The following is a 25,250-nucleotide window of genomic DNA, read 5'->3' on the forward strand; positions in this document are numbered from 1 at the left end:
TTTTTTCGTTTTTTGGTTTTTGAAATTTTGAAATTTCGAGTTTTTATCAGAATTAGATCTGATGATCTCAGGAACAGATCGGACGGCTGAGAAAAAGTGTGAGATAAGAGTGGCAGATTTAGAGTGGCACTCTAGACAAACCGATATATATATATGACAAAAACCAACTTGGTTGATTTACATGCATGTCTCATCTCTCTCTCTTCCTTCGTTTTTCTTCGCCTCTCATTCTCTTTTTTTTCCTCTCCTCTCCGGACACTCTAAATCTCCACTCCTCCTTCTCCATCTCCCTCCTCCATCTTCCTCTTCCATTCCATTTCCCCCTTAGCTTTGAAGATATACTAATATATATCAAATATATCTATATTGGTGTACCAAAAAAACAATATATATATCAGCAATATATCATATATATCAGCGATATTTTTAATCTTGCTCAAGATTGGAACCTGAACAGTTGAATTGCTATTGTACAATAGAGAAGTCTACTTCAACAAACTAACAATCTACGTTGCAATAAACGCAAATATGGAACTTTCACGGGACCCCACTTTTTCCTTTTTCTCTGGAGATAAAGACTTTCACGGGGTTCAAATAGTTAAACTGTCCTCCTATGTTGAAATGCTAATTAATTTCGTGAAGATATTATATATTTATTGAGTAAACGACGAACAGAATTCAATTTCCCGAGATATGTACGTTTCGAAATTCGAACAACCCTTCTACATAACCTCCACCAGACCACCATCGACCATAGACCATACCATAAAATGAAATAAAATGAAGTTCACTTTCAGACAAGAGACAACACATTACACATGCAACTTGCTACTCAATTAAAATAGGAGATGGTTACATGAACTCTATCTTATTGTGACTCCAAAATAATTCTACTACTAAATACAATTAATTAAAAAGTGATTTTTGATGGAGATGTTCTCTACACAATAAAAATTATTCTCACAAAAAAATATCGTTTAAAATGTTATAAAATTATCAAACGCTTTAATTTTTTTTAATTTCATAATAACTTTTGACAAAATTAAACATATTCATTTGAGCTAATTTTTTGTGGGAGTGTTCTCCATCATGTGATGTATATCTTCACAAAAAATTAGTCTATAATTCATCTTGTAAGTCCATTTTTAAGAGTTACTATAAGGTGAAGTTCATATAACCATCTTTATTAAAATAACTAGCATTGTGGGCACGTTCGATGAACGTGAAACCTATTCTGGTACGCGTGATGTGCCTGTTGTTTTTCACACTTATTTTATGTTATCTATCCGAAACCGAAATCAATCGGGTTAATAAAAAACCCCGATTCTAAAATTCAAATTTGAATCTCCGACCCAATTTGTTGCTCTAGATGTAAGGAGGTCCCACTAACTATAGTTAGCAATTTGGTGAATTATTTGTGAATTCGTTTAATTCGAAAAAAAAGTTAAAAAAGGTCGTATTTATCAATGATAAAGAATAATTCGTTAATTCAGCAGGAAATCATTAATCCGCGAATTATTCATGAATTATTTGTGAATTATTAGTATTTTCACTATAAGTTTGCTGAGTATGTTGTCAAATTTTATCGTATTTTTTTTAATTTTTAGCTTCGTATTATACTCGAATTACTTATGAACCCGAACTTTTGTAGTTTCGTTTTTTTTTTAATCTAAATTGAAAAAACGAATTCTTATCAAAGCTCGAATTTTATTCTAATATTTTCCGTATCAAATTTTTGCCATATTACGAATTGCTAACTATGCCATTAACCCACTAATTTAAACTAAATATGTTAAATTTGTTGGGATAAAAATAAATAAATAAATAATAAATAAACTTTCTCACTGATCCGAATGAGGGCAGATCGATACTTCAGTCTGCAGATGTCTTGATTTACAGTTAGTTTGAAGAAAAATATGTATGTGTTGATGTAACTGAAGTCTTTCCGTTGGTAGGGTTCGGGAATGGTGACTTTGAGATGGGAGAAACAATTAAAAGAGCAGCGACAGAAAATATGGAGAAATATGAGAAGCTTGCAGGGTTAACCAGCGCTGTTTCATTCCGTTTAGTTTCGACACTTTTGGTTTCTTAGAATAATAGTTTGTTGAGCTCTTCAAGAGACTTCAAAAAAAGTTATAGGCGATAGCGTTATGCATGATTTGGTTCTAACAAAGTTTGGTTTTTAGAAGGATATGATTTCTTTATTCGAGAAAATTTGATGCGAACAAACATTTCATGACATTTGTCCTAATTATTTGTAAAATTGTTAGTAGTATCAATAAAATTTCCACTTAAAAAAATATATATATATTCTGAAAATTTGTTCAGAATTTCTAATGAAATTGTCAAAATTTCAGATGGCATAAGATGTGACATGGGTTGTAATAATAGTGTGAAAATTTATTCGAAATTTCCGATGGCATGGGCTGTAGCATGGATTGTAATAGTAGTGTTTGGCGAAAGCAAAATCAGAAAAACAAAAAAACGAGGTATGAAAAAAAAAACTATAGGTGGGGCGGGTTCTTTAAAGGAGAGAGAGACGGATTTCTTATTGCCGGCTGTACTTGCGCTATCAAATCTTAGCCCACCACATTTTGCAAAAAACACAAAATTTAAAATCGTGGAATTACAGTTTTGTCCACAAAAAACAAATTTGAAAATAGCAAAATTATCATTTGGCCCCCAAAAAGTCAAAAAAATTATAAAAAAATCGTGAAACCACGATTCTGCCACCGTGACAGAAACAGAATCACCATTGCTTAGACCCAGATTTTTTATACTGTTTAGATTTCAAATGATTCATAATATAGGACCACCTTTTTCAGTGTGTTCATTTTCATCATCAAAGAAAACAACCTCAAACTACTACTAGAAACTTGAAACGAAAAACATTAAAACGAATATATTGAATAAGCATTTGTTATGAAAGAGCAACTATGCCCTAAACACATGTATAAAACAGAAACCTTTCTATCCAACCTTTTCCTTTGAAAAAAAAAAAACAGCCTAAGACATGCTGATCATGATCAACCATTAAACTTTCAGTCTGAACTCTAATAGGCGCTCATTAATCATAAACACCTCCAGCAATCATTCCTAAGTTGAATCCCCCCCTCTTTTCTTTTTCCCTATTTTATATTTTTTTAGCCACAAACTACAAGATATAGTTTACTTTTTTCAGACTAACGATTTTCTTTCTTCATCTTCGTCCATAGTGCCCAATTGAATCTTCTCTTCTTTGAACGAGGGCTTTGATGGGTCTCTTACATTCCTCTTTTTGCTCGAGTTGTTATCTAGCACCAGCTTCATTGCAATTCCCATGGCTATGAGTATGAGGCCTGTCCCATGCTGCCCCGTTAATGGCTTTGTGAATATCAGGTAAGATAGTAATAATGTTACTGCCTTTCTTCCTGTTGTCACCTGTTTATATAGATATTCGAAAAATAAATAACTAAATGTTATCTATAATGAAAAAAACATCTAACAAAATTGTCACATATTAAATCCATAAAGACTTAAAAATAAAGGCGTACCATGGCAGTTGTTGCAGCCCCAAAGAGGGCAATGAGCGACAAAACTGAGACTTGGCCGATGAACGTGGCCATTGCTTCAAACACGAGCACCCCATAAACATAAGGATGCTGCAAAATGATATTGATTGTCAAGCCAAAAAAAAAAAAAACTTGCAACTTTCAACTTTTTCGTTTTTCAAATAAAAAATGAGAAGATTTCTACCACCTAGCTTTCACCCCTGGTGAGAAGACTGAGAACTTTTCCAAACAGATTGCTGGGCTTATACAGACCTTACATGACTATTAAATTATATCTACATTAACGAGATTAATCATTAAGAGCAATAACCACCTGTCATTAGATGATAAAGAATAGAAGATATCGCCTTCTTGCATAACCTGAATGACAAGCCGGACATTTAGATACTGTAATACACATCCATGGCTTTGGCTGACACAGCTGCCAAAGAGGCTGCTTCCTCAACAACACGAGGGAGGGATTCCATCACAGGTACGCCACTAGAGTATGTTTTTCTAGTGCAACAGGTGGCAGTCTGTTAAGCTTGCAATAAGTTTCCTGTCCTATGATTAGTATGGAAAAATTGAGCTTCAAAGCAACAACAATCCACATACTTACAGGATGAAATTTCATATCAACGCAATAATATGACAGAAACATATATTATATTCACAAAGGGAAAGTCAATTAGCAAGCAGCCCAAACTCGTCATTACCTGATAACATGCATTCCATGCTGTGAAGAGCTCCTTTGTGGCAAGCATGGGTGGAATCAAGAAAGGCAGACCAACAACCGTTGAACAGAACAACATCTCCATCTGCATGAGAGATAAAGAGTTAAATAAGAACTCACATTTTCCATGGGTCCTTCTCACACTAAAATTGCATATAAATGAAGACACGTGTATCACCTGTGTTGTCTCAGGATTCACCGTGAAAATTGCTTCTTGCAAATTTCCCAGGAAAGAGTCCGCGACCAAAGCACCCAATACCATAATAACACCGAGCACACTGAAATTTGGGGAGGTTTGAGCATCTGCCAGAGTGAATAGGATCAAACCCAACACAAGGAGCATAGCTGCCACATATTCGTGAGGTGGGTATTTCCGCCTCAGACCCGGAATGAAGGCTCCCATGACCATTACTGGTAAAACCTAGAGTAACCACACCATCAAGAAAAGAAAAACTTAGAAAAAAAATATTCAGTGAAAATTCAGTTATATAATTTGGGCCATATATGATGCATCAAGTGCAACAAAATTCTCCGATTCGACAGTTTCCAAGAAATTTTCATATAAAATTTCTCATAAGAAATATAAAATTTTACATTGGAATTACATTTGCATTCAAGGTTACAGTTATTCATAGTTCCTAAAATTGAGCAATAGGCCGATGTTGTGATTTACAAAACACTATGATTGATTCACCTTTGTGGATTTGAACATGAGCTGAGCGGGATAGTTAAGGAAAGCCAAAGACCCTTTAGTGAGGCCGTGTGAACCCATAAGAACGACGGACAGTTTCAAATAAGTCTTCCAAGGATTAACCATTTGCTTGACTGTGAAACCTTGGAAGTGAATAAGTATCAAATAAACAAATCCCTGTACGAATGTGAAGTACCATCCGTAGCTGACAAAACAACAAAACACCAATCATTCAATGCAACAATAATACACAAGTTAGAACCAATTAACAAAGATGGACCGACAAACCTGAATTGTAGCCGATTATAAACATATTCCTGAAATAAAAATAAAATGAATTATAAACTCAAGAGCTGCTGTTTTACCAGTACGTGGTTTCTTAAGCTTGTCATAATTTCACAGTAAAAAAGTATTTCTATTTTTTTTTCAATTAGAAACAGTCAATGTTATTAATAACCCTAATTACAAAAAATTAAACAAAACAAAACAAAAAACCCAATAATTAGAAACACCGAGATATTTTAATGATCAAACATATTATATTAACAAGGTATGAATGAAAGAAAAAAAAAATGCACAACATATTACATATATATACCTCACAGATGCCATTAACAAGGTAACCAAAGAAGAAGCCAGAAGAACATATGACAAATTGTTTCCAAACAGGTTTATCAGATAGTGATATCCCAAACAAGGACCGTGTTTGTTCTTCGCTCCTCATCACTCTCAATTATATACGGAAAATAAAAACTACGCTTCTCTTGTTGTTGTTGTTGTTGTTGTGCTGCTCTGCATGTTTAAAAAGAAACAGAAGAAGAGAATGAAACAGAGAAAGAAAGGTATCACAGGTAAAACAACAAGTTTTTTTTTTCTTTCTTTCTTTAAAGAGGAGAGAGAGAGAGAAGTGGGGGCCAGAGAATTGTTCTTGTGAGAATAGTCTTTACTTATTTATATATATATATTAGTCTTGGGCTCATATCATGATCGTTGATTTACTGTTTTAGACTTGTAGGGTTATTTGGGAGAGTGATTTGTTGTGAAATTGAGACTACTTGTTTGATGGTACGACAACAACACAATTGGAAGAGTTAGAATATGTATTTATTATGGAATATAGGACAATTGTATGTGGGTCTGGTCGTACTAGCTATGGTGATGTAGATCTGTGTGAGACCCATTCATGTGTGGAGTTTTGGTCAGATTCTGATTCACAAATGCTGACATCTTATGTGGGTCTTTTTGTTTTCTCATTTTCTCAATGTGTGAAATTTTTGATCAATGTAGTATTTATTAACCATGTGATTAGATGAAAAGAAGTTTCAGTAGGACATAGATTTAGTACTAGGACCATGCGAGTAAAATGTGTGTTGTGTTGCACACTTGCATCAGGTTCAAAGGTTCACGAGAGAAACGCTGCTGCTAACCTGCTATGGCGTTAAAAGTGATCTGCTGCCTGTAATTTACGTATGTGACACACAATAACATCTTCAACGCTTTTTCACGAAATTCTTGAAAAGTAGCGGATGTGAATTGAAAGGAACGTTATAACTAAGCTACGAAGTTGTGAGTTTGAATACACTGTGTAATTACTTTTCGTTCCACACTACAGTGTACGTGTCCACATACCAGGTCGTCCATCTTTTAGCTCGTTACATACCATCAAACTGTACTCTACGACCCAACACCCAGGTCGTCCAACAGCATCAGTTGCAGCCATTTATGGAAGTAAACCAACTAGCGCGATTTTAGAGTTCAATCAATGCCACAATCACAGAGAAATTAACTTTGTATAGCAGAATAATGACAAATCATCAAAATAGCACACAAGGTGGATCTACACTTCATAACGGCCTGGAGCAAATAAGGAAGGTCAGCTCAAACATCTATAAGTAGAGAGAGATGAACTACGTAAGACTTGATTCAAGTTTACCCCAAGAAACTTGATACGTAGACAACTCTTATTTCAAGAAGAGTGCAGCCATTCCCTACCATACGAATCATCAGGTCGTTGTCCAGTAAACACAACATCTACATTGGCGTCGTCTGCCGGTTCGTTTTCTTGAGAAAATACACATACCATTTTCTCAATCCCACGAAGTTGGTCACAAACAAGTCACCATGGAAGCACAATTACAAGCATTAGCAGATCAGATGAAGACGCTTCAAGAGTCATTTGTAGCACTTCAACAAGAAAACCAGATGATGCACGAAAACACCACCTTCAATGCAAACAACGGCCCTTCAGACGCAGTGGAGAACAACATCATCACAACCCTCACCAACACCACCAATCAAAAGCTGGAAGACTTCACACAAAGATTGGAGAAGGCGAATGACAAGGATAGCGCACTCCAGATCGCCTAGAAAATACTACAGACGTACAATGCATCACCATTTACAACAGAAATCAGTCACAAGCAGTCGCCTTTAGAGTTCATTCAACCAACGTTCCTGCTGTACGACGGTAGCTCGTGTCTAGGCCAGCACGTAGCATATTTCAGCCAGACCCTCGCACTCTACAACGTGCCAGAATACGACTATCTTAAGTGCAAACTCTTTCCGGCCAGCCTGAAGGACGGAGCCATAGATTGGTTCTACACACTCCCTCTTGATTCCATTAGCAACTTCGACAAGCTGGCCGAAATATTCGCGGCAAAATTCTTCCACAACAGGAAGAAGCAGGCCGACCTAGACTCGTTGTTCCAGCTAAGACAGGCGCATTGAGAGACAATCCGTGCGTTCCTAGGGCATTTCAAGAATGACCTCCTCTCGTTGGAAGCAGAACTCAAAGACAGCTTTGCAACGTCTGCATTCACAAACACCCTCTTAGACGTCTCCGGACTAGTAGGGTCTCTCATGCGCAACAAGCCAGAGACCCTAAACGACTTGTATCACAGAGTCGACAAGTACATCAAATACGAAGAATGGATGGCCCAACGCAAAGGAAAAGAAGTCCTCGCAGTAAGCGATAGATGATGACCCAAATAAAGCCATCAATATTCAAACAACAACAACAACAACAACAAGAAAGCCAGCTCCAGCAAGCCTTCGTACACAAAAAAGGAATTCTCTAACTTCTCCAGGACGCTGAGTTAGATCCTGAAGAAGATATATATAGCACCATACTTCAAGCCTAACATCAACAAGGTGATCGTCATACCAGAACGTCCATACTGTCATTTCCACAAGCTCCACCACCAGCGACAGCAATGATTGTTGGAGCCTCAAACACTACCTCCAAGACCTAGTGGAGGAAGGTAGATTGAAATAATTCCTGCCAGAAAATGATATAAGGCACAAGCTGGATGCCAAGCGCCACAAAAGCAGGAGCTACAACAACGAGAGACCTGTCAACAACAGAAGCAGGAGAAAAACAGCCCGACGATCTAAATCTCTAGGTCGTTCGAGGCACAATAGGAGGCAGCACTCCTCCGACCACGATGAGGAGAAAGTAATCAACATGATTACAAACACCTCAAATGATGAAACCTCAGGTCGGGAGAAGCGCAGAAGAGTAGAAGCACTTCAAGAAATCTACCACCTCTCACACAAGGCTGAGGTGATCAATCCCACCAATCCTCAAACAACAACAATAATTTTATTCACCGAAGATGATCTAGACAAGGTGTGCTTACCCCACAATGATGCCCTGGTAGTGCACGTCAAAATCAACGGGTGGACAGTAAAAAGAGTTCTCATCGATCCAGGTAGCTCGTGCGACATAATTTTCTATCAAACTTACAAGAACATGCACCTGCCAGACTCGGTGATGATAGAATCAAATGCACCGCTCTATGGGTTCAACGGAGATCGCACAGATGTCATTGGAGATGTCATCCTGCCAGTCTCTATTGGAGAGAAGGAAGACATGGTCAAAACTTCAACACGCTTCAGTGTGATAGATGTTAAGTCATCCTACACATCCATTCTATAACGTCGTTAGATTCACAAAATCCAAGCAATCCCATCAACCCTACACCAGGTCCTACGATTTTCCGATCCCCGAGGCATCATGGAGCTCAGAAGCAACCAACTAGAAGCTCACCGGTGCAATCACGTCAGCACAACGACCTCATCCAAGCCTCAGGTCATCGAAGATAAAGACGTCCCAAGAAAGCAAGATCCTCAAATGTCCAACCCTACAGCAACGACAGCAGACAAGCTCAAAGGGAAATAAGCTCAAATAGAACCAGGAGAAAAAGTCAATCTAGGCTTAGATGACTACCCAAAGTTTGTTTATGTAGGGGCTAATTTAGACCCCAAACTTAAGGAGCAACTTGTCAAATTTCTATCTCTCAATAAAGATATTTTTGCTTGGTCGTATATCGATATGCCAGAAATCGACCCTCAAGTCGCTTGCCACAAGTTAAATGTAGATCCAACTATCAAGCCTGTCAAACAACGACTTAGAAAACTAACACTCAAATTTCAAAAAGCCATCAATGAAGAGATAGAAAAGCTCAAAAATGTTGGATTCATCAGAGAAGTCGAGTACCCGACCTAGCTAGCCAACATTGTGGCCGTCCCAAAAAAGAACGGTCAGGTACGACTTTGCATAGACTTCACCAACATCAACAAGCACTGCCCAAAAGATAGCTTCCCCCTACCAAGGATCGACATACTGGTAGACCAAACTTGCAGCCACGAGCTTTTATCATTTATGGACGCATACAGTGGATACAACCAAATACCGTTTGCAGAAGAAGACCAGGAAAAGACATCCTTCGTAACCGAGCAAGGAACGTTCTATTACAACGTCATACCATTCGGCTTAAAAAACGCCGGTGCGACCTACCAAAGACTGGTCACCAAAATATTCAAAGACTTGCTCGGAGACACCATGGAGGTCTACATAGACGACATGGTGGTCAAAAGTGAAAAGGCGGGCAATCACATCTTACATTTGCAAGAAGCATTTGAACGACTCGCCAAAACAAGATGAAGCTCAACTCAGTAAAATGCGTATTCGGAGTAGCCTCAGGAAAATTCTTAGGTTATCTCGTGTCACAAAGGCGCATTGAAGCAAATCCAGAACAAACACGAGCTCTCCTTGAGATGCCGGCACCAACCACAAAGTAACAAATTTACAAGTTATCAGGCATGGTTTCAGCACTCAACAGATTCATCTCACGAGCATCTGACAAATGTAGACCATTCCTGCAAATACTCAAAAAAGGCGCAACATTCACATGGATAGACAAGTGCCACAAAGCCTTCACCGACTTGAAAGCTTACTTATCATGCAACACCGCCCGTCTTGTCCAAACTAGAAGAAGGCGAAGACCGGGCTTTACCTTGCAACAACCGACTTTGCAATTAGCTCAGTTCTTTTCCGAGAACACAAAGGTGTTGAAAAACCAGTCTACTTCACTAGCAAAATGTTAGTAGATTCAGAAAAAACACTATTCTCCAATGGAAAAAGCAATGCTCGCTTTACTCTACTCAGCTCGGAAGTTCCGACTTTACTTCCAATCTCATAACATTAAGGTAATCACCGATGTACCCCTCAAGCAATTACTGAGTTCCAGCAACAAAACCGCTCGAATGGCCAAATGGGCTGAAGAGCTCAGAGAGCACCACATAGAGTTCGTTCCCAGAACGTCTCGCAAAGGACAGGTCGTTGCTGATTTCCTTGCGGACTTCCCCGTCGAAGACACCAACTGGGAACTCGAGCCCATCACTTCACTTCATCAACCAGCCACCCCTGACACATGACACCTCTACGTAGATGGAGCATGCAACAATAGCGGCAGTAGACTGGGGGCTTTGTTAACATCACTAAAAGGCACCTAGCTATAAAAATCAATCAAGATCGATTTCGCAACGTCCAACAACGAAGCGGAATACAAAGCATTGATCACAGGCCTCCGCATGGCACAACAGCTACAAGTTCCAAAGCTTAAAACTTACAGCGACTCCCAGCTAATCGTCAAACAGATCACCAAAGAGTATGTCACGAATGGAGCAAACCTAGCAAAGTACGCTCAAGTCGTCAATGACCTCATTGGATCGTTCAAAACATTCTCATTGGAGCACATTCCCAAGGAAGATATCAGACATGCAGACAGTCTAGCTTTATTAGCCTCAAAGACCTAAGAGGTTTGCCCCAGCACATTCTACATAGACATCTTGGAAAGACCCGCATACCAAAAAGAAAGTGTTAACAGCCTCACCGACTTGCAACCATCATCCGAAGAGGAAATCAATCAATCTTGGATAGGCCTATTCCTTAAATACATTTTACAGGGTTAGCTGCCGGCTGAGACAAAGAATACTCGTACAATACAATTTCGAGCCCCAAGATACACAGTAATCAACGGACGATTATTTCGCAAATCCGCAGGAGGACCACACCTAAGGTGCATAACTCCGCGCGAAGGCCAACTTATTTTCGACGAAATCCACAAAAGTGAATGCGATAACCATGCAAGAGCAAGATCCCTGACACATAAAGCAATAGCCCAAGGATATTATTGGCCAGACATGCATATCGAGGCAAAAATGTACGTTCTTAAATGTCTCCAATGTCAAATATTTGGCCACAACCACCTAAGTCCAGCAAGGGAGTTGATCAATATTGCAAGCCCATTGCCTTTCCACATGTGAGGGCTAGACATCATGGGACCATTCATCCCACAAAAGAAAACAGGGCTCAAATACTTCCTGACAACCACAGATTACTTTACCAAGTGGGTTGAAGCAATCCCATTAGTCCAAGTCAAGGAGGTCAACATCATCAATTTCATATGAACCAATATCATCACACCCACACCCTTGTCATGAACAACGGAACCCAATTTGCTGGAACACAAGTCAAGGCTTTTCTACAAAAATGGCGCATCACTCAAGCATTTTCTACACCTAGATATGCACAAAGCAATAGTCAAGCAGAGGCCGCAAACAAGGCCATCAAAGAAAACCTCCAAAAGAAGTTGGAAAGCAAGAAAAGCCAATGGCCAGAACAGCTCGAAAACATTCTATGGTCATACAGATCGAACAACAACCAGAGCCAGTACAAATAAGTCTCCTTTCACACTTTACTTCGGAACAGAAGCAGTAATATCATCAGAACTCACACTCACAACCACACGTTTTGACATCATCGAGTCAGGAGACAATGACACCATCTTGGCCAAAGAAGTTGATCTCCTAGAAGAGCAAAGAGAAGCAGCTACAATATCCCTAGCTCGGTACCACTAAACGATCTAACGATCTTACAACAAGAAGGTCGTCCCAATATTTTTTCAAGCTGGAGACCTAGTCCTCAAAAAGACAATAGCTCCAGCGAAACTCGTCCCAACATGGGAAGGCCCATATATTGTTGATAAAGTCATTGGAAATGACGCATACTGGATCAAAACTCAGCTCGGTGATATGCTTCCCCGACCTTGGAATACAGCTCTTCTAAAGCGATTTTATCAATAAGTCTTTCTCCATATACATAAGTCGATAGGAATAAAATTTCATTAACATTTTGTGTACAACTCTCATTTTGTGCATTAGATGAGGACCATACAGCTTGTAACCCGACATAGGACATCACAATGTCAGGGCATACATCAAAGGCAGAGTCTACAACGGCTCAACTACAACCACGCAGTGGTTAATTATCAATCAATTCAAACAAGGTCCCCCAAATGGACCCTAAATCAACTTAACACCCATACCAGGATTAAGTATGATTCAACTGTAATTGCCACTCAAAGGCCAATTATCATACAAATAAAATCCAGGAGACCCCCAAAAGGACCCCAAGTCAACTTACGACCTCAAAATAGTTTAAGTTATACTCAACTACAATAGCCATTCAAAGGCTAATTATGAGAGTGTCCCCCAAAAGGAATGACTCAGCTCGCACACAACTACACAGGGCAAAGCCTAGGTGTTAGCTGCGCAAACCCACCAGATCGTACACAAAAACATTACGACCTGATACAATCAGACGACCTATTACACTCATACGACCTAGCAACATCAAACAGTTCATCAGTACGACTATTATGCAACACATGTCGTTAAACAACAAATCAAAAGTAACAGAAGCAATCACATACATGTTTCAAGCCAATTTTAACAAGTAAGTAATTTAAATATTTCTACTTAGATATAATTTCGATTAGATACATGAGGCCCCCAGGTTATCCTAGGAAAACGACCTTAGCATCCCCATCATAAAAATCAAAAGTATCAGTATCAGTATCAACTCTGCAAGGAAGAGAATATTGTTTAAACATTTCATCCACATAACAAACAACCACAAAGCACGGCAAGATCAATTAACAAAAGGAAGATTCTCCACATTCAAAGGCTCCAGTGGTCCACCCTTTCCACCTACTGGGCCACTAGCCGGATCAACAACAACTTCAGAAACGTTCGAGACAGAAACAACTAGAGGAACAGTTGGAGCAGCACCTAGATCGGATGGCAGGTCAGACCGTCTACTAGCATATGCACCAGTATCTTCAACAGACACTGTTGCAGCTCCACTTTCAACTGACATCTTCAGGAGCTCATGCTTACGATCTAGCTCCAGATAATCATCTACCAGAACGTAAGTATCACCACCCTCCACCAAGTCAACCAGGTTGTTATATTCAGTTTCAGCTTGTTCAGCAACGGCTCACGCTTTCTTGCACTCGGCGACCCACTGATGAACCTCCAGCTTTGCAGAGTCAAGAGAGGGTTGCAACAGAGTCACTTTCCCACCCAGCTCTTGCACCTGAGCCCTTAACCCTCTCCACCTGTTGCTCGGCCACCAGCTTGCCATAAGCCTTCCTGCTGGCATCTAGCTCCTTGTACAAATCGGAAAAGGATGCCATATCCCTCAACTTCCTGTACATGGCCAGAACCTGACAAATAACAAATTACGATTAGATCATATATATATTGGCAAAACCCAAAGAAAACAAACTCATAACAGAATAAAACTCACATAGTACAGTGATCGATCCATCTCCTTCAGGTTCACCTCAAGACTTTTACTATCCAACTTACGCCTATCCCCATCAAGAACAATGCTCTCCATCAGCCCTCCAGCAACCAACGTGGACTTAAAACTGCAGTCTCCATTCTTCACAAACTTCCTCAAACAGCTAATAGAATCCTCATACATGACAAACCTGTCCAGAATGTCATTATCACTTTTCGCAATTGGGGCCGCACTTCCTGACCAGGATCAACATCATCAACTTTCTTCTTTCCAAGGGCCTCAGCCACCCAAACATCAACAGCCAGACCAATCAGGTTCATCTTTTTCAAAGGTACCCAACCTGAAGAAGTACGACCCTTAACAGTACTAGGTTGTTCCTCAGACTCAGTTCGGGACCTCTTATCCCCTCCGACTCAACCACTTCGAAGCGCCTCTTGAGCGGGCTTCGGGCGAAGTGGGAGCATCACCCTCCACCCGGCATTTCCACCAAAGGCAACACCACCGGCACTTCCGGCACCCAAGATCTCGGAGGAGAAGCGGTTGGATCTGAAACGATCTGCATCACCCGGAGGAGAAGCGGTTGGATGCGAGGCGTCCTCCATCCCCCAGCTCAGAGCGTTGGGGTGCAAAAGCGATTTCGTCACCCAACTCAGGCGTCACGGATGTAGAGCGGCTTTCAGCGACTCCTCCGGCCGCCCCTAGCTTCCCGAGGCGGTTGTCACTTCCCCCTCGACCCCTTTTCCCTTTAGAAACAGGTGCTTTATTTTGGCTCTCCCTCTCCATAACAGAATCGAGCTAGAATAAGAGAGAACAACGATAGCCTTGCGAGCCCTCTTCTTTTGCTCCAGCCTCTTACGGTTAATCTTCTCTCCTCCACGCCTCTTAAAGTAATGAGCAACCTCCCCCAGCAAAGCTCGTTTCTCCTCCAAGATCAAACAAGCAAACCTTTCTATAACACCGTTCTCGGTACGAACACAAATAGAAACCTCTGCAAGAACAAAACAAATAAGTCAGAACGTCCAAATCATAATATACCATACACACACTACGACCTAAAACCAATGACCTACCAACAAACTGTACAACACGACTTGCCAACTCCAAACGAGGAGGGCAATATCTACCCACAACCAAAAACGGCCTACGACTCCATTCCTCCTTACTCACCCCAGAGATAACAAGCGATTTCTCTTCCGACCTAAAAACTGAAATTCATTTTACCCGACCTCCTCACAACAAAGCTCCAACACATATGTTAAACAGATGTTATAACCCCTATCATTCAACAGATCCAACACATGGAAGATCCTCCAACTGTTCCCTACGAACTGATGAAGGGTTTTCCCCAAATAATTCAGTACCTCCACAGTAAGACGGGATAGAGGCAACTTCATCCCAGCCTTCATCTGTCCATAGCAAACAACTACTCCTCCACTTCAAGGAATGTAGTCACTAAGAAACAAATTTCTCTCCCCCCTTAGGTCATACATGGCCAGGTCGGCCTCCACCCAACCAAAATCCTCCGTCAGATAAGCATAACAATCCTCCGACTTAGGCCTCCTCACATCCTCAGCCCTCGTCTCCAAAGATGAAGAAGACGAAACATCTGCACCACTACGAGACCTAGCTTCAACATCTTCCTCTTCATCATTTACTGTTCTCTCTCCATTCATCAACTTCAACCTCACCACTCAAACTATCACTAGTCATAGACATTTCAAGTTCAGAGAAAGATTAAAAGATCAAATTTTTTTAAGTTGAAAACACACACCTGATAGCAAAGGAAGAGAAAGTTCTTTCTTTTCTTTCTTTCTTTCTTTCTTTCTTTTTTTTTTCTTTGGTTTTTTTTGTTTTTTTTTTTTTTTTGCTTGAAAAAATGAACAGAGACAAACGCTTTACAAGTCAAAACCCTTCAGCTGCCAAAACCTAAATGTTTCGTGTTCCCAAACACCTAAATCATTAGTCACCCACAAAACGCCGTAATTTCGGGCCCACGAATCCAGCCCAATAGTTCCCGCACATTTTCCAAAACCTAAATTCAAAACAAACAGCTGTCAGACACGTGCTTTCAAACTTTACTTTTTAAACCGTTCTTTTTCCATGCGACAGCTATCATATCCAAAGAACGAATAAAAAATAAAGGGGGCTGTGTAAGTACCCTCCGTTCCACACTACAGTGCACATGTCCACATACCAGGTCGTCCACCTTCAGCTCGTCATATACCATTAGACCGTACTCATGACCCAACACCCAGGTCATCCAACAGCATCAGTTACAACCATTTATAGAAGCAAACCAACTAGCGCGATCTTAGAGCTCAATCAACGCCACAATCACACAGACATTAACTTTGTAACAGTAGAGTAATGATGAATCATCAAGATAGTACGCAAGATGGATCTACACTTCATAATGGCTTGGAGCAAATAAGGGAGGTCATCTCAAATATCTATAAGTAGAGAGAGATGAACTACGTAAGGTTTGATTCAAGTTTACCCCAAATTTTTGATAAGTAGACAACTCTTATCCCAAGAAGAGTGCAGTCATTTCCTACCACACGAATCATCAGGTCGTTGTCCAGTAAACACAACATCTACACACTGTTTGGTAGAGTTGTATTATTATTACTAGCAACAAATGCACCTGCATCGCACGTGTTTATCTCAACTGTATTCTTATTCCACACCCTCTTGTTTTGTTTTGGGTAAACGGTGATGATCTAGAATTCTAAATGAACTTGGTAATTTGGTAATATCTAATATGTATTAGAAATAAAACTCAGTGAAGTTATTAGTTAGAATATAAGAAGTGAGTGAACTTGTTTAACATAACTTCATTTCAATTGGCGTACTGTTGGTTGGTGTTTGGTTTAAAGAATGAAAAATTCTCACAAATTAGAATAAAATTGATCAAAGCCTTCTGTTCTATTGTGAGTAATATGATAACGCAGCAGTATATCACACTGATATTACCGTTTTGCGTATGGCTATATTTTACTGCTCTAAATGGAAGGATTACAACCTCATTGATCACTACATTTATTAATTTTTTTTGACATAAGACTGCCTGTTTACAGAAAAAAGAAACAGAAGACAATTTGGCAATATCAGTCTGACATTGGCCAAAGCAATGGAAAAGTAATTACTTTATAATATTAGAAAACGAAATACAGCAGTGAACGGTTTTAAAACTAATTTGGATATTTTACATAATCTGAACCAAAAAGACCTAAATCGACATTGAGTTTTATATTTCAAGACTCCAAAGCAGTCACTTATGCAGCCCAGCAGTGCTATGTTTTCAACCATTTTTGTCCAGCAGTGCTATGTTCACGAAGTAATGTGTAACAGAAATTTTTGAACAAACAAATCCCCGCATTCTTGTAAGCTCTTTCTTCTATACGTTTTTACATATCGTGTTTTTTAAGAATGGGGTTGGGGATGTAGGCGTTTGATGTCAGTCCTGATTCCTAAAGTAAGGACTTCTTCCATGTTTTAATAAGTCGCGTCATAGCCACGTTTTTAAGCCACTGGCTCCATCCGTTTCTTCTCCTTGTTGGCATATTTGGTATAAAATAAAGATCTCCAAATAGGGGTGGAATGGGTACCCATTACCTCAAAACCGAACCGAAACCGAAACCGAATGTTTCGATTTTGGGTCTTAAAAAATTAGACTTATTTAAAATGGGTCATTAAAAACCGAACCGATAAAGAACCGAAACTGTCGAACCGAATAGTAAAAAACCCGTGGGTACCCAAACCGAAACCGATTATTATGATTTCGAAATATAAAATTTAATATTATATTACATTTAAGATAATCAAACTAATACATCATAATATAAAATATATTTTTTACGTGTAAAAGTCTATTAAATATATATAGCATAATAGTGAATGTGTGTTGTTAAATGTATATTTTATAATTATACGTTAAACAAGTGTATCATAGATTGTTAATAATAATGTCAACGTGTATATTATGAATTAACTAATACATTTTATATTTATTAACTTATACACGTGTATATTTAAATAGGAGACACATGCTTGATATATTGTGGTACACGCACTTATTATAAACCAATATATAGTGTTCATGTTAAAAAATGTAATTGTAAGATGCATGTACGTACTCACATGTTCGATTTAAAATGCGAGTTAATACACATGTACAAATATATGTGATTGCACGTGTACACGATTGAGTTAATACAAAGGAAACAAATATATGTGTATGCACGTAAAAAGAAAATCAAAATTATAAGGTTAGATATTTTATTATTTTAATTTTTATATCAAATGTTTAAATTATTACATGAATAGTAAATATTTTAACGTGTATGATTGATACATATTCATAAATTGATGTAAATATGATTGTTGATACATCACTAATTATATATAAAATATTATCGTGTAGGAAAATAAAAAAATAAAATAAAAATAATGTAAGTTTTAATATTTAAATGATTGAAATTGTTTAATAATCATAATAAATAATAAAGACCCAAATTAAAACCGAAACCGATAAAAACCCATGGGTTTTTATGATTTTAAGTTAGGTTCTATAATTCTTATACTAAAACCGTTGAAAACCGAAACAGATAAAACCACAAATAATAAAACCCAAATCAAAACCGTTAAGACCCGACCCAAAACTGACCCGTTGGCACCCCTATCTCCATATCTCCAGATAACCAATAATATAAATAAATGTGCTTCAACTTGCACTATGAGCAAAACCGTACGTACTAGACAAGATGCCATGCCATGCATGCAAGTCGTCCACAATCAACAAAACCACAGTATAGATATAACACATACGAGTCACCAAAGTCGTTTGTTATTAATTAAATTTCAATATTGTCCATCAAAATTTGGAAGTTGCTAGCAAGAATAATGGAGTTGTATACAATCAAAATCTGATGAAGCTGATTGATTGAGTAGGAATTAGTAACTACTAAAACAGGCCAAATAAGATTCTTAATAATGCAATTGTAGCACGCACTGTCGGTGAAATTATTTTATCAATAAATTTTTTTATATGGGGATCGATCCAAACTAATGAGATATGTATGAAATTCTATATTGATTTATTACTATTATTAGTTTTATTTATTCATTTGATCAAATTCTGAAATGGATAAAAAAAAATGATTAAGAACGCGTTTATCTCCATGGAACATTAGGTGTTTCGGTCTAGACTTGATTAAACTTAGGGTGCTGGAATTGGCCCATAGTTTGAAAGGCACTCAAACCAGTATTGCCAAACGCCCAAACCAGCAAATATCCCAGACGAGGTCCGCCAAAATCCTCAAACTTGAGACTTCGATGAATTATGAATATGAGTGTTGGTGAACATTCCAAAGTTAAACAGCAAATAAGTTGTGTCTTAGACATACTGATACTTCAAAGATCATCCACACAGACATACAGTACAATGAGAAATACTACATCTAAACTCTAAGTATATATACAAAAGAATTCAGAAATTTGTTTTCAGGAATTGTTATTTCTAGGCCCAAGCCGCTTGAACTAGGAAGTTGGATCAGTATCCAAGTTTAGTTAGGCCATATTATTTTTCAAAGTAACTATCGTAAGCCTTGCTAAGCAGACATACCCAGCCCACGAATTTCTATAGTGCCTCTGCCACTCTATTTTATAGTTTGAAACTTTGAATCAGCGATTAGGTCTAGAAGCTCACCCAAATTAACTTGAGACCGGTTCCTCTACAACCGGGTACAGAGATTATTTCTATAACCGTATTATCTTGCCGTTGATCCGAATCCGAGATATGTATGTGTGCCTCGATACTTGTGTGTGTGTGTGCCTCGATACCTGTGTGTGTGCTCCAAGATATGTGTGTGCGCCGAGATACGAAATGTGTGTGTGTGGTACAGAATAGAGGAACCGGTCTCTTAACTTTAAACGTAGAAGCCCATGATTGGGTATTAAAACGATAAACGTAAACAAAGTTAATTGGACTCGAGATCTCTATAACACGGTTACAGAGATGATCTCTGTACCGGTTGTAGAGATCTCGAGTCCTAAAGTTAATCCATGGGGATACCCGGCTAAAGCCCGAAAATACCACACTTTCTTACTTTCTTAGAGAAAATTTGAGATTCAACTCAGCGTTTAAGTGGGCCATATTATATCTTGTGAGCTATTCCGGATAGCTGCTGTTGGATCGTATAACCAACAGTTTTTTCGCCGAAACCATGTTGAGAAGTTGGATAGTACAAATGAGACTGCCAGATAATTTGGTACCTATGATGCACAGGGGAGGCTGTATAATCGTTTGCGAACCGTTACTTGAATAAAAGTACCTTTAGGCAGGACTGCGCGCAGGCTGGATAGACTAATATATATATAGTGTTCTTACGATCTTAGCTCCAATTTTAGGTCCTTAACGCTGTGGAAGGGGAAATGAGTGTAGGTCATGGAATATGCCTTTTAATCAAATTGAGGTTGAGATAGATAGATTGTTTGGCTACAGATACTTGACAAGTGATAACCATACTCACAAAGTCACAATGCCTAGTAAGAAATGGCGTTGTTCATATGTAAAAGGGTAAAAAATCATGTGCTACTTAGTTCAGTGCGTTTTGCCTCATGAGCGATGATGATGTACGTAGCTGTGGCGCACTGGCGGATACCTGACTTACCTGCATGCTTATTAAGCTTAAAAGGAATGTTACAGTTGTGTGCGCTAAATATCCAATACTTCATGAACATGTACAAAATCCTCCATGCATGCTAAGGTGCTAGCGTGTTAGAAGTTCCACAGCTAATCCGTTTCTTGACAAATTGTTCAAATGAACTAACTAATTACTAATAACCAACTGAGATTAAAAGAGACATCAGAAGTACAAAGTGGTGTTATTGAATCCAAAATCGCCTTACATTACTGGAGGTGGTTTACTTCATTTCTGGTAATACACAAGATCGAACAAGTGGTTCTTTCCTAAATACCTAAAGTTTTAAATGATGATGAATACCACCCGGAGCTACACTCTCATATTCACAAACTACTCCCTGTGTCTATGAGGAACATACTTCTCGATCAATCTACATTAATCACCTTCAAGTCATTCATACCTGAGAATTTGGTCAAGTACGCGGAAGTTAACTAAATAATTGTCGTTGATTAATCTATCAAGATAAAAGATCAAATAACAAGCCATCCATCAAAGAATTCAAGATTCTAATCTCCATCTCTAAAGCTAGCTCCCCTTTTTCTTCCTCAGACTGTCTCCACATTCCTCCCCTCTCCATCTCCTTAACATGTACTCCTCTGCTTTCCTCGACTCTCCAATCCATCAATGCATTATTTCCGTTCATCCAATCTGTTGCCACCTTCAAAAACTCCTTGTCACATTCATCTCCTTTTGATGTCTTTTTAGCACGTTTCCCTTCCATGATTTCATCTCTAAAGAAATCCATTAAGAGACCGTCTGCCGTATCTTTATCGCTGTATTTGCCACTTGTTTCATTGGTAAGTCTAAGTAGCTCTCTTGCCCTTTCTTCTGTCTTAATGTACTCTTCATTTTCTTCTTGATCCACTTTTTCATCATTGTTGACAGAATTGGACTGAGAATCACTAGGACATTCGAACGAGTCTTCTAGCTCAAGTGATGCAATCCGTTTGTTTAGGTCAAGAGGTTCTATTTTAGCTAGACTTTCAAAGCGTTGGATCTTCTGCATAAGCTTGTGCTTTGTCCCTGTTAATTCAAGATAACATTTCTATTAAATACCAATGTTAACTCTCTGTGCACACACACACCACACTACAGCAAAGTATTATACAAGTTTGTCAAGTCATTGTTTTAATTAAATGCGCCACACTTAGTTTTTCATTAAGAGGATCCTCATCATGAAAATCTTCAGGATCAAGAATCACGTCATTGAAAAAGCAAAATGTGAATTTTGACAATATGCTCATCGGAGAATCAGAACTTCTAAACAAAGTTATATGCTAATACAAGCATTGGTTCGATATACTTGACCCTTGCTGGTATAATATGGAAATGATTTCATATTAATATCTGATTAACAATGTTAGACTACTGAGGTTGTATATGTCTTGGCAGAATGTTCCTAGATATAATGTATTCAAGATTTCAAGGAGTTATATCTCTTACTTCCTTAATGCCTTAATTTGCTGGTAATGGAGCCTTCATAGGACATAACACTCACGACAATGTATCTAGCTAGCAGTACATTTTATATTCCCATTCGCGTTATCTCATCCAGGGCCATTTGTGGGAAATCTGAATAGACGTTCAACTGATTCTGGTTGAGTCTGCTTGGTTAGTAATGATGTACTTTTATTTTAGTACTAGTGTCACAGTGGTTGTCAATATGTTCATGAGCTTAATTGTGGCCATAAGGTAACTTACTTTCCATGCTTTCGAGACTTGACTGGAAAGAAGAGGAGCTATCCTCATCTTCTTCGAATGGAAAACCAAGTACTGAAACCGGGCTGAACTGATCATTGTCCTTGAATTCAGAATCTCCATGGCACTGTTTAAAATGATAATTAGATAAACCATTAAATCAGAGGCATAGAATTTGAAAATTTGCCAAGAAATAATTTAATCCTATGATAATGACACCTTTTTTAAAAGATTGATTACAATAGTTGTGAATTAGTATGATCTGGGGTTGAATTCAAATCAAAGGTCATAATCGTACTGGAACAATTTCTAAAATAATTTAAGTTACATAAGAAAATTCCTAGACTAAAAGAATAGAATATAAATGAAAATGGGGTTTCTTTCTTAGTTCTCTGTTCTCTATACTCTATAGTACTCCTAACAAACATTCGTTAAAACTAAGTTCATTCTATTCCTTTTTGTTGCACAATGGTCAAGTGTTTTTCCTTCACACATTATAAACTTAAACTAAAACTGCCACCTAAGCTAATATTTTTTTCTGCTTGTAACTAATATAAACTAAAACTAATAATATTTTTTCTGTATACTGGCAAACACACCACTCTTTAAGATTGAGGATTTTATTCTTCAATGGGCATGCATCAATGTCTAATTTGAGAAGCAAACGCATTCATACCAGTATACCACATTATCACCCAGTCACCCACAGACAAATATAATGTGACAGGCAGTTCTCGATTTTCTGTTAATTTTTTTTTAATCAACTGCCTGTCCCCTAATAATATCCTAGCTAATAAAACAAATTTATTGAAACAAAAAATAATTATCAAGTACCAGAGTACCAAACTACTATCTCATCTCATCATTTAATAATGTCAACTTGTCTGGTAAGATTCAACGCCGCGAGTTCCGCTAAAGGACAACATACTTCCATGGAGTTGAATTGTTAAATACTTGAATCAGTGATCTAATTTATTACGGAAACTCGAAATGTACCCAAGTGTTTTCCACTTTTCCCCCAAGAAATTCTGCACACGTGAATCTCTACAGTTACCAGCTGGACTTGCATCAAAACAAAATCCCACAAATGCCAAAACATAAAAGTATAAAACAGACTTCCAGTCTATATGCTGCCAACTGAGTTGCTGAATCATGAGCACGCTATTGTCCGTTTATGAGTTTTGGAATTTGCTAGTGTAATTGCTCTTGTCCAAGAAGAAAATAATTTGTTTGATCACACTAAATATTGAAGTGTTCTAGGCTACTAGCACATAACACTTAGGCCTTAGGGCGTAACCAATGCACCACATTACCATTTTAAAGGTTAGTTTGAAGGAGAAGCATGGTATAAAGGTTAGTTTTAAATCATGTGTTATACAAAGTGGGTCTTATAATCAAAGTTAAACTTCAAAGACATTGACCATTCTGGTTAACAGTGTATTTGGGACTTCGACCCTTGGTAAGAATAAGTTTTTTATTTCTACGATTCCATCCTTTTGTAACTTAAACAGTTTAAAAAAATTCAATAGCTAATAACTCAGAAGTCAGAACAGTAGAAACAATTAATACAAGAATGATTGAAGAAAAAGCAAGAGCAAAACTCGAAGTCAACGAAATTTCTATGGAAGATATGTGTTCACAAAATGACAAGAATGAACAGCTAAGATTCAAACAAAAATTAATAACTAAACTAGAAAATTCAGGTAAACTACTTTACCAACAGACAAAATCTAATAAAAATTAAGTTCGTTATGGAACTAAATAAAGCATTAAACAAAACAAAAATAAGCTTAATTACCTTCTCCATGGAATCTTCAACAACTTCATTGCACTTTCTCTTGCTAATTTTCTTCTTCTCTAGTAAATCTTTTTTACATTCATCAACCTCATTTTCACCTGAACACTCTGAACTTCCACATGAAGAGAGTAAAAATTCCGTAAAATCGCTATCAGACCAACTATTACTCGAAGTTGTAGTGGTCGTCATTGTTGTTATAGTTGTTTGGACAGGCGAAGACGCGGTGCACTCCAACGGTTTCTGCTTCTCTTCGTCTGTAAATGATCTCCACCGTAAAATGTCTTTCACCTTAATAACAACACTGTTTTCACGTTTGATCTCTCTATCGGCTTTCTTGGTGAAGCTTCTTTTCAATCTCCTTGAAATACTCCTTGGCAACATTTTTTGTTTTTGAGAAAACTGAAAGTGCTTGACAATGTTAATTACCGCGATCGACGCCTTTTGAAATGCAGTGATTTTGGTTGTTTTCGCTTGTTTTGGACGAGTTTGAGGAAGAAGTTTTCTTGAATTTTTGAGATCCATATCTAGTAAAGTTCTTACAGATGCATAACATGATTGTCGAGGAAATGAACGAAAACCACTTGATGAACATGAGCTAAAATCATCTCTCAAGTACTCTTTCAGCATTGCTGCTGGTTTTGGTGTTGGTTTTCTCAATTTTCTTTCCATTTCCATACTTGGAAGCTAGGAAGAAACTAACAGTAAAAACCTATGAAAAGTTTGATCAACAAGAAGAAGTGTTGTAGTTGTGATGCATTAATGAAGAATGGAAGTACAAGAATAGGAGTAATAAAGATGAAGCAGAGACAGAAATACTTATTGGATATCAGTTACTCAGAAATCAGAATTCATTGAAAGTAAAAACTCTGGTATGTTTGAAAGAGAAAGTGCAGAAAAGTACAATAAATTCACATTCAGAGACAAAATCAGAAAAATGGGGAGAGAGAAAAGTAATTAGTGAGTGAAGTGATTTGAAGTGCTGTGGGATTTAAAGAGAGTGAGAAAGAGATAGGTAGCTTCTTGTTTTAAGGGTGGAGATCTCCAGGTTAAATGGTTCTCAGTTTCTCACTGTTTAAATTTTTAAATCTGTCTGGTGAGGTGTTTTAAACAAGTAGGGAATTTACCACGTAGGATATTCCGATATTTAGAAAATTATGTTACTAG

The 25,250-nt window shown here is 38.1% G+C and overlaps 2 protein-coding genes across 3 annotated transcripts; both read right to left on the reverse strand.

Moving 5' to 3' along the window:
* Positions 1–2,876: 2,876 nt before the first annotated feature.
* Positions 2,877–5,888, reverse strand: LOC147513721 (UDP-galactose/UDP-glucose transporter 2-like). 2 transcript variants are annotated; one of them, XM_086596929.1, is made up of 7 exons: positions 5,553–5,888; positions 5,243–5,271; positions 4,958–5,159; positions 4,442–4,684; positions 4,247–4,348; positions 3,534–3,641; positions 2,877–3,420 (listed from the first exon to the last, which is right to left on the reverse strand). In XM_086596929.1, the coding sequence occupies exons 1-7, from the start codon at positions 5,676–5,678 to the stop codon at positions 3,178–3,180; spliced, it is 1,053 nt and encodes a 350-aa protein (XP_086453055.1). In that variant the 5' UTR covers positions 5,679–5,888; the 3' UTR covers positions 2,877–3,177. The 2 variants fall into 2 exon arrangements, with proteins under 2 accessions (XP_086453055.1, XP_086453054.1); XM_086596928.1 differs by having other exon boundaries at positions 4,247–4,684.
* A 14,860-nt stretch (positions 5,889–20,748) lies between these two features.
* LOC147513722 (uncharacterized) lies at positions 20,749–24,899 on the reverse strand. Its single transcript, XM_086599552.1, has 3 exons — positions 24,087–24,899; positions 22,292–22,415; positions 20,749–21,613 (listed from the first exon to the last, which is right to left on the reverse strand). Exons 1-3 carry the CDS (start codon positions 24,759–24,761, stop codon positions 21,048–21,050), a joined length of 1,365 nt encoding a protein of 454 aa, XP_086455678.1. The 5' UTR covers positions 24,762–24,899; the 3' UTR covers positions 20,749–21,047.
* Between the last annotated feature and the right edge of the window lie 351 nt (positions 24,900–25,250).

This window comes from Coptis chinensis, chromosome 3 (assembly GCF_015680905.1).
Source record: "Coptis chinensis isolate HL-2020 chromosome 3, ASM1568090v1, whole genome shotgun sequence".
In the NCBI taxonomy this organism is placed as follows: Eukaryota; Viridiplantae; Streptophyta; class Magnoliopsida; order Ranunculales; family Ranunculaceae; genus Coptis; species Coptis chinensis.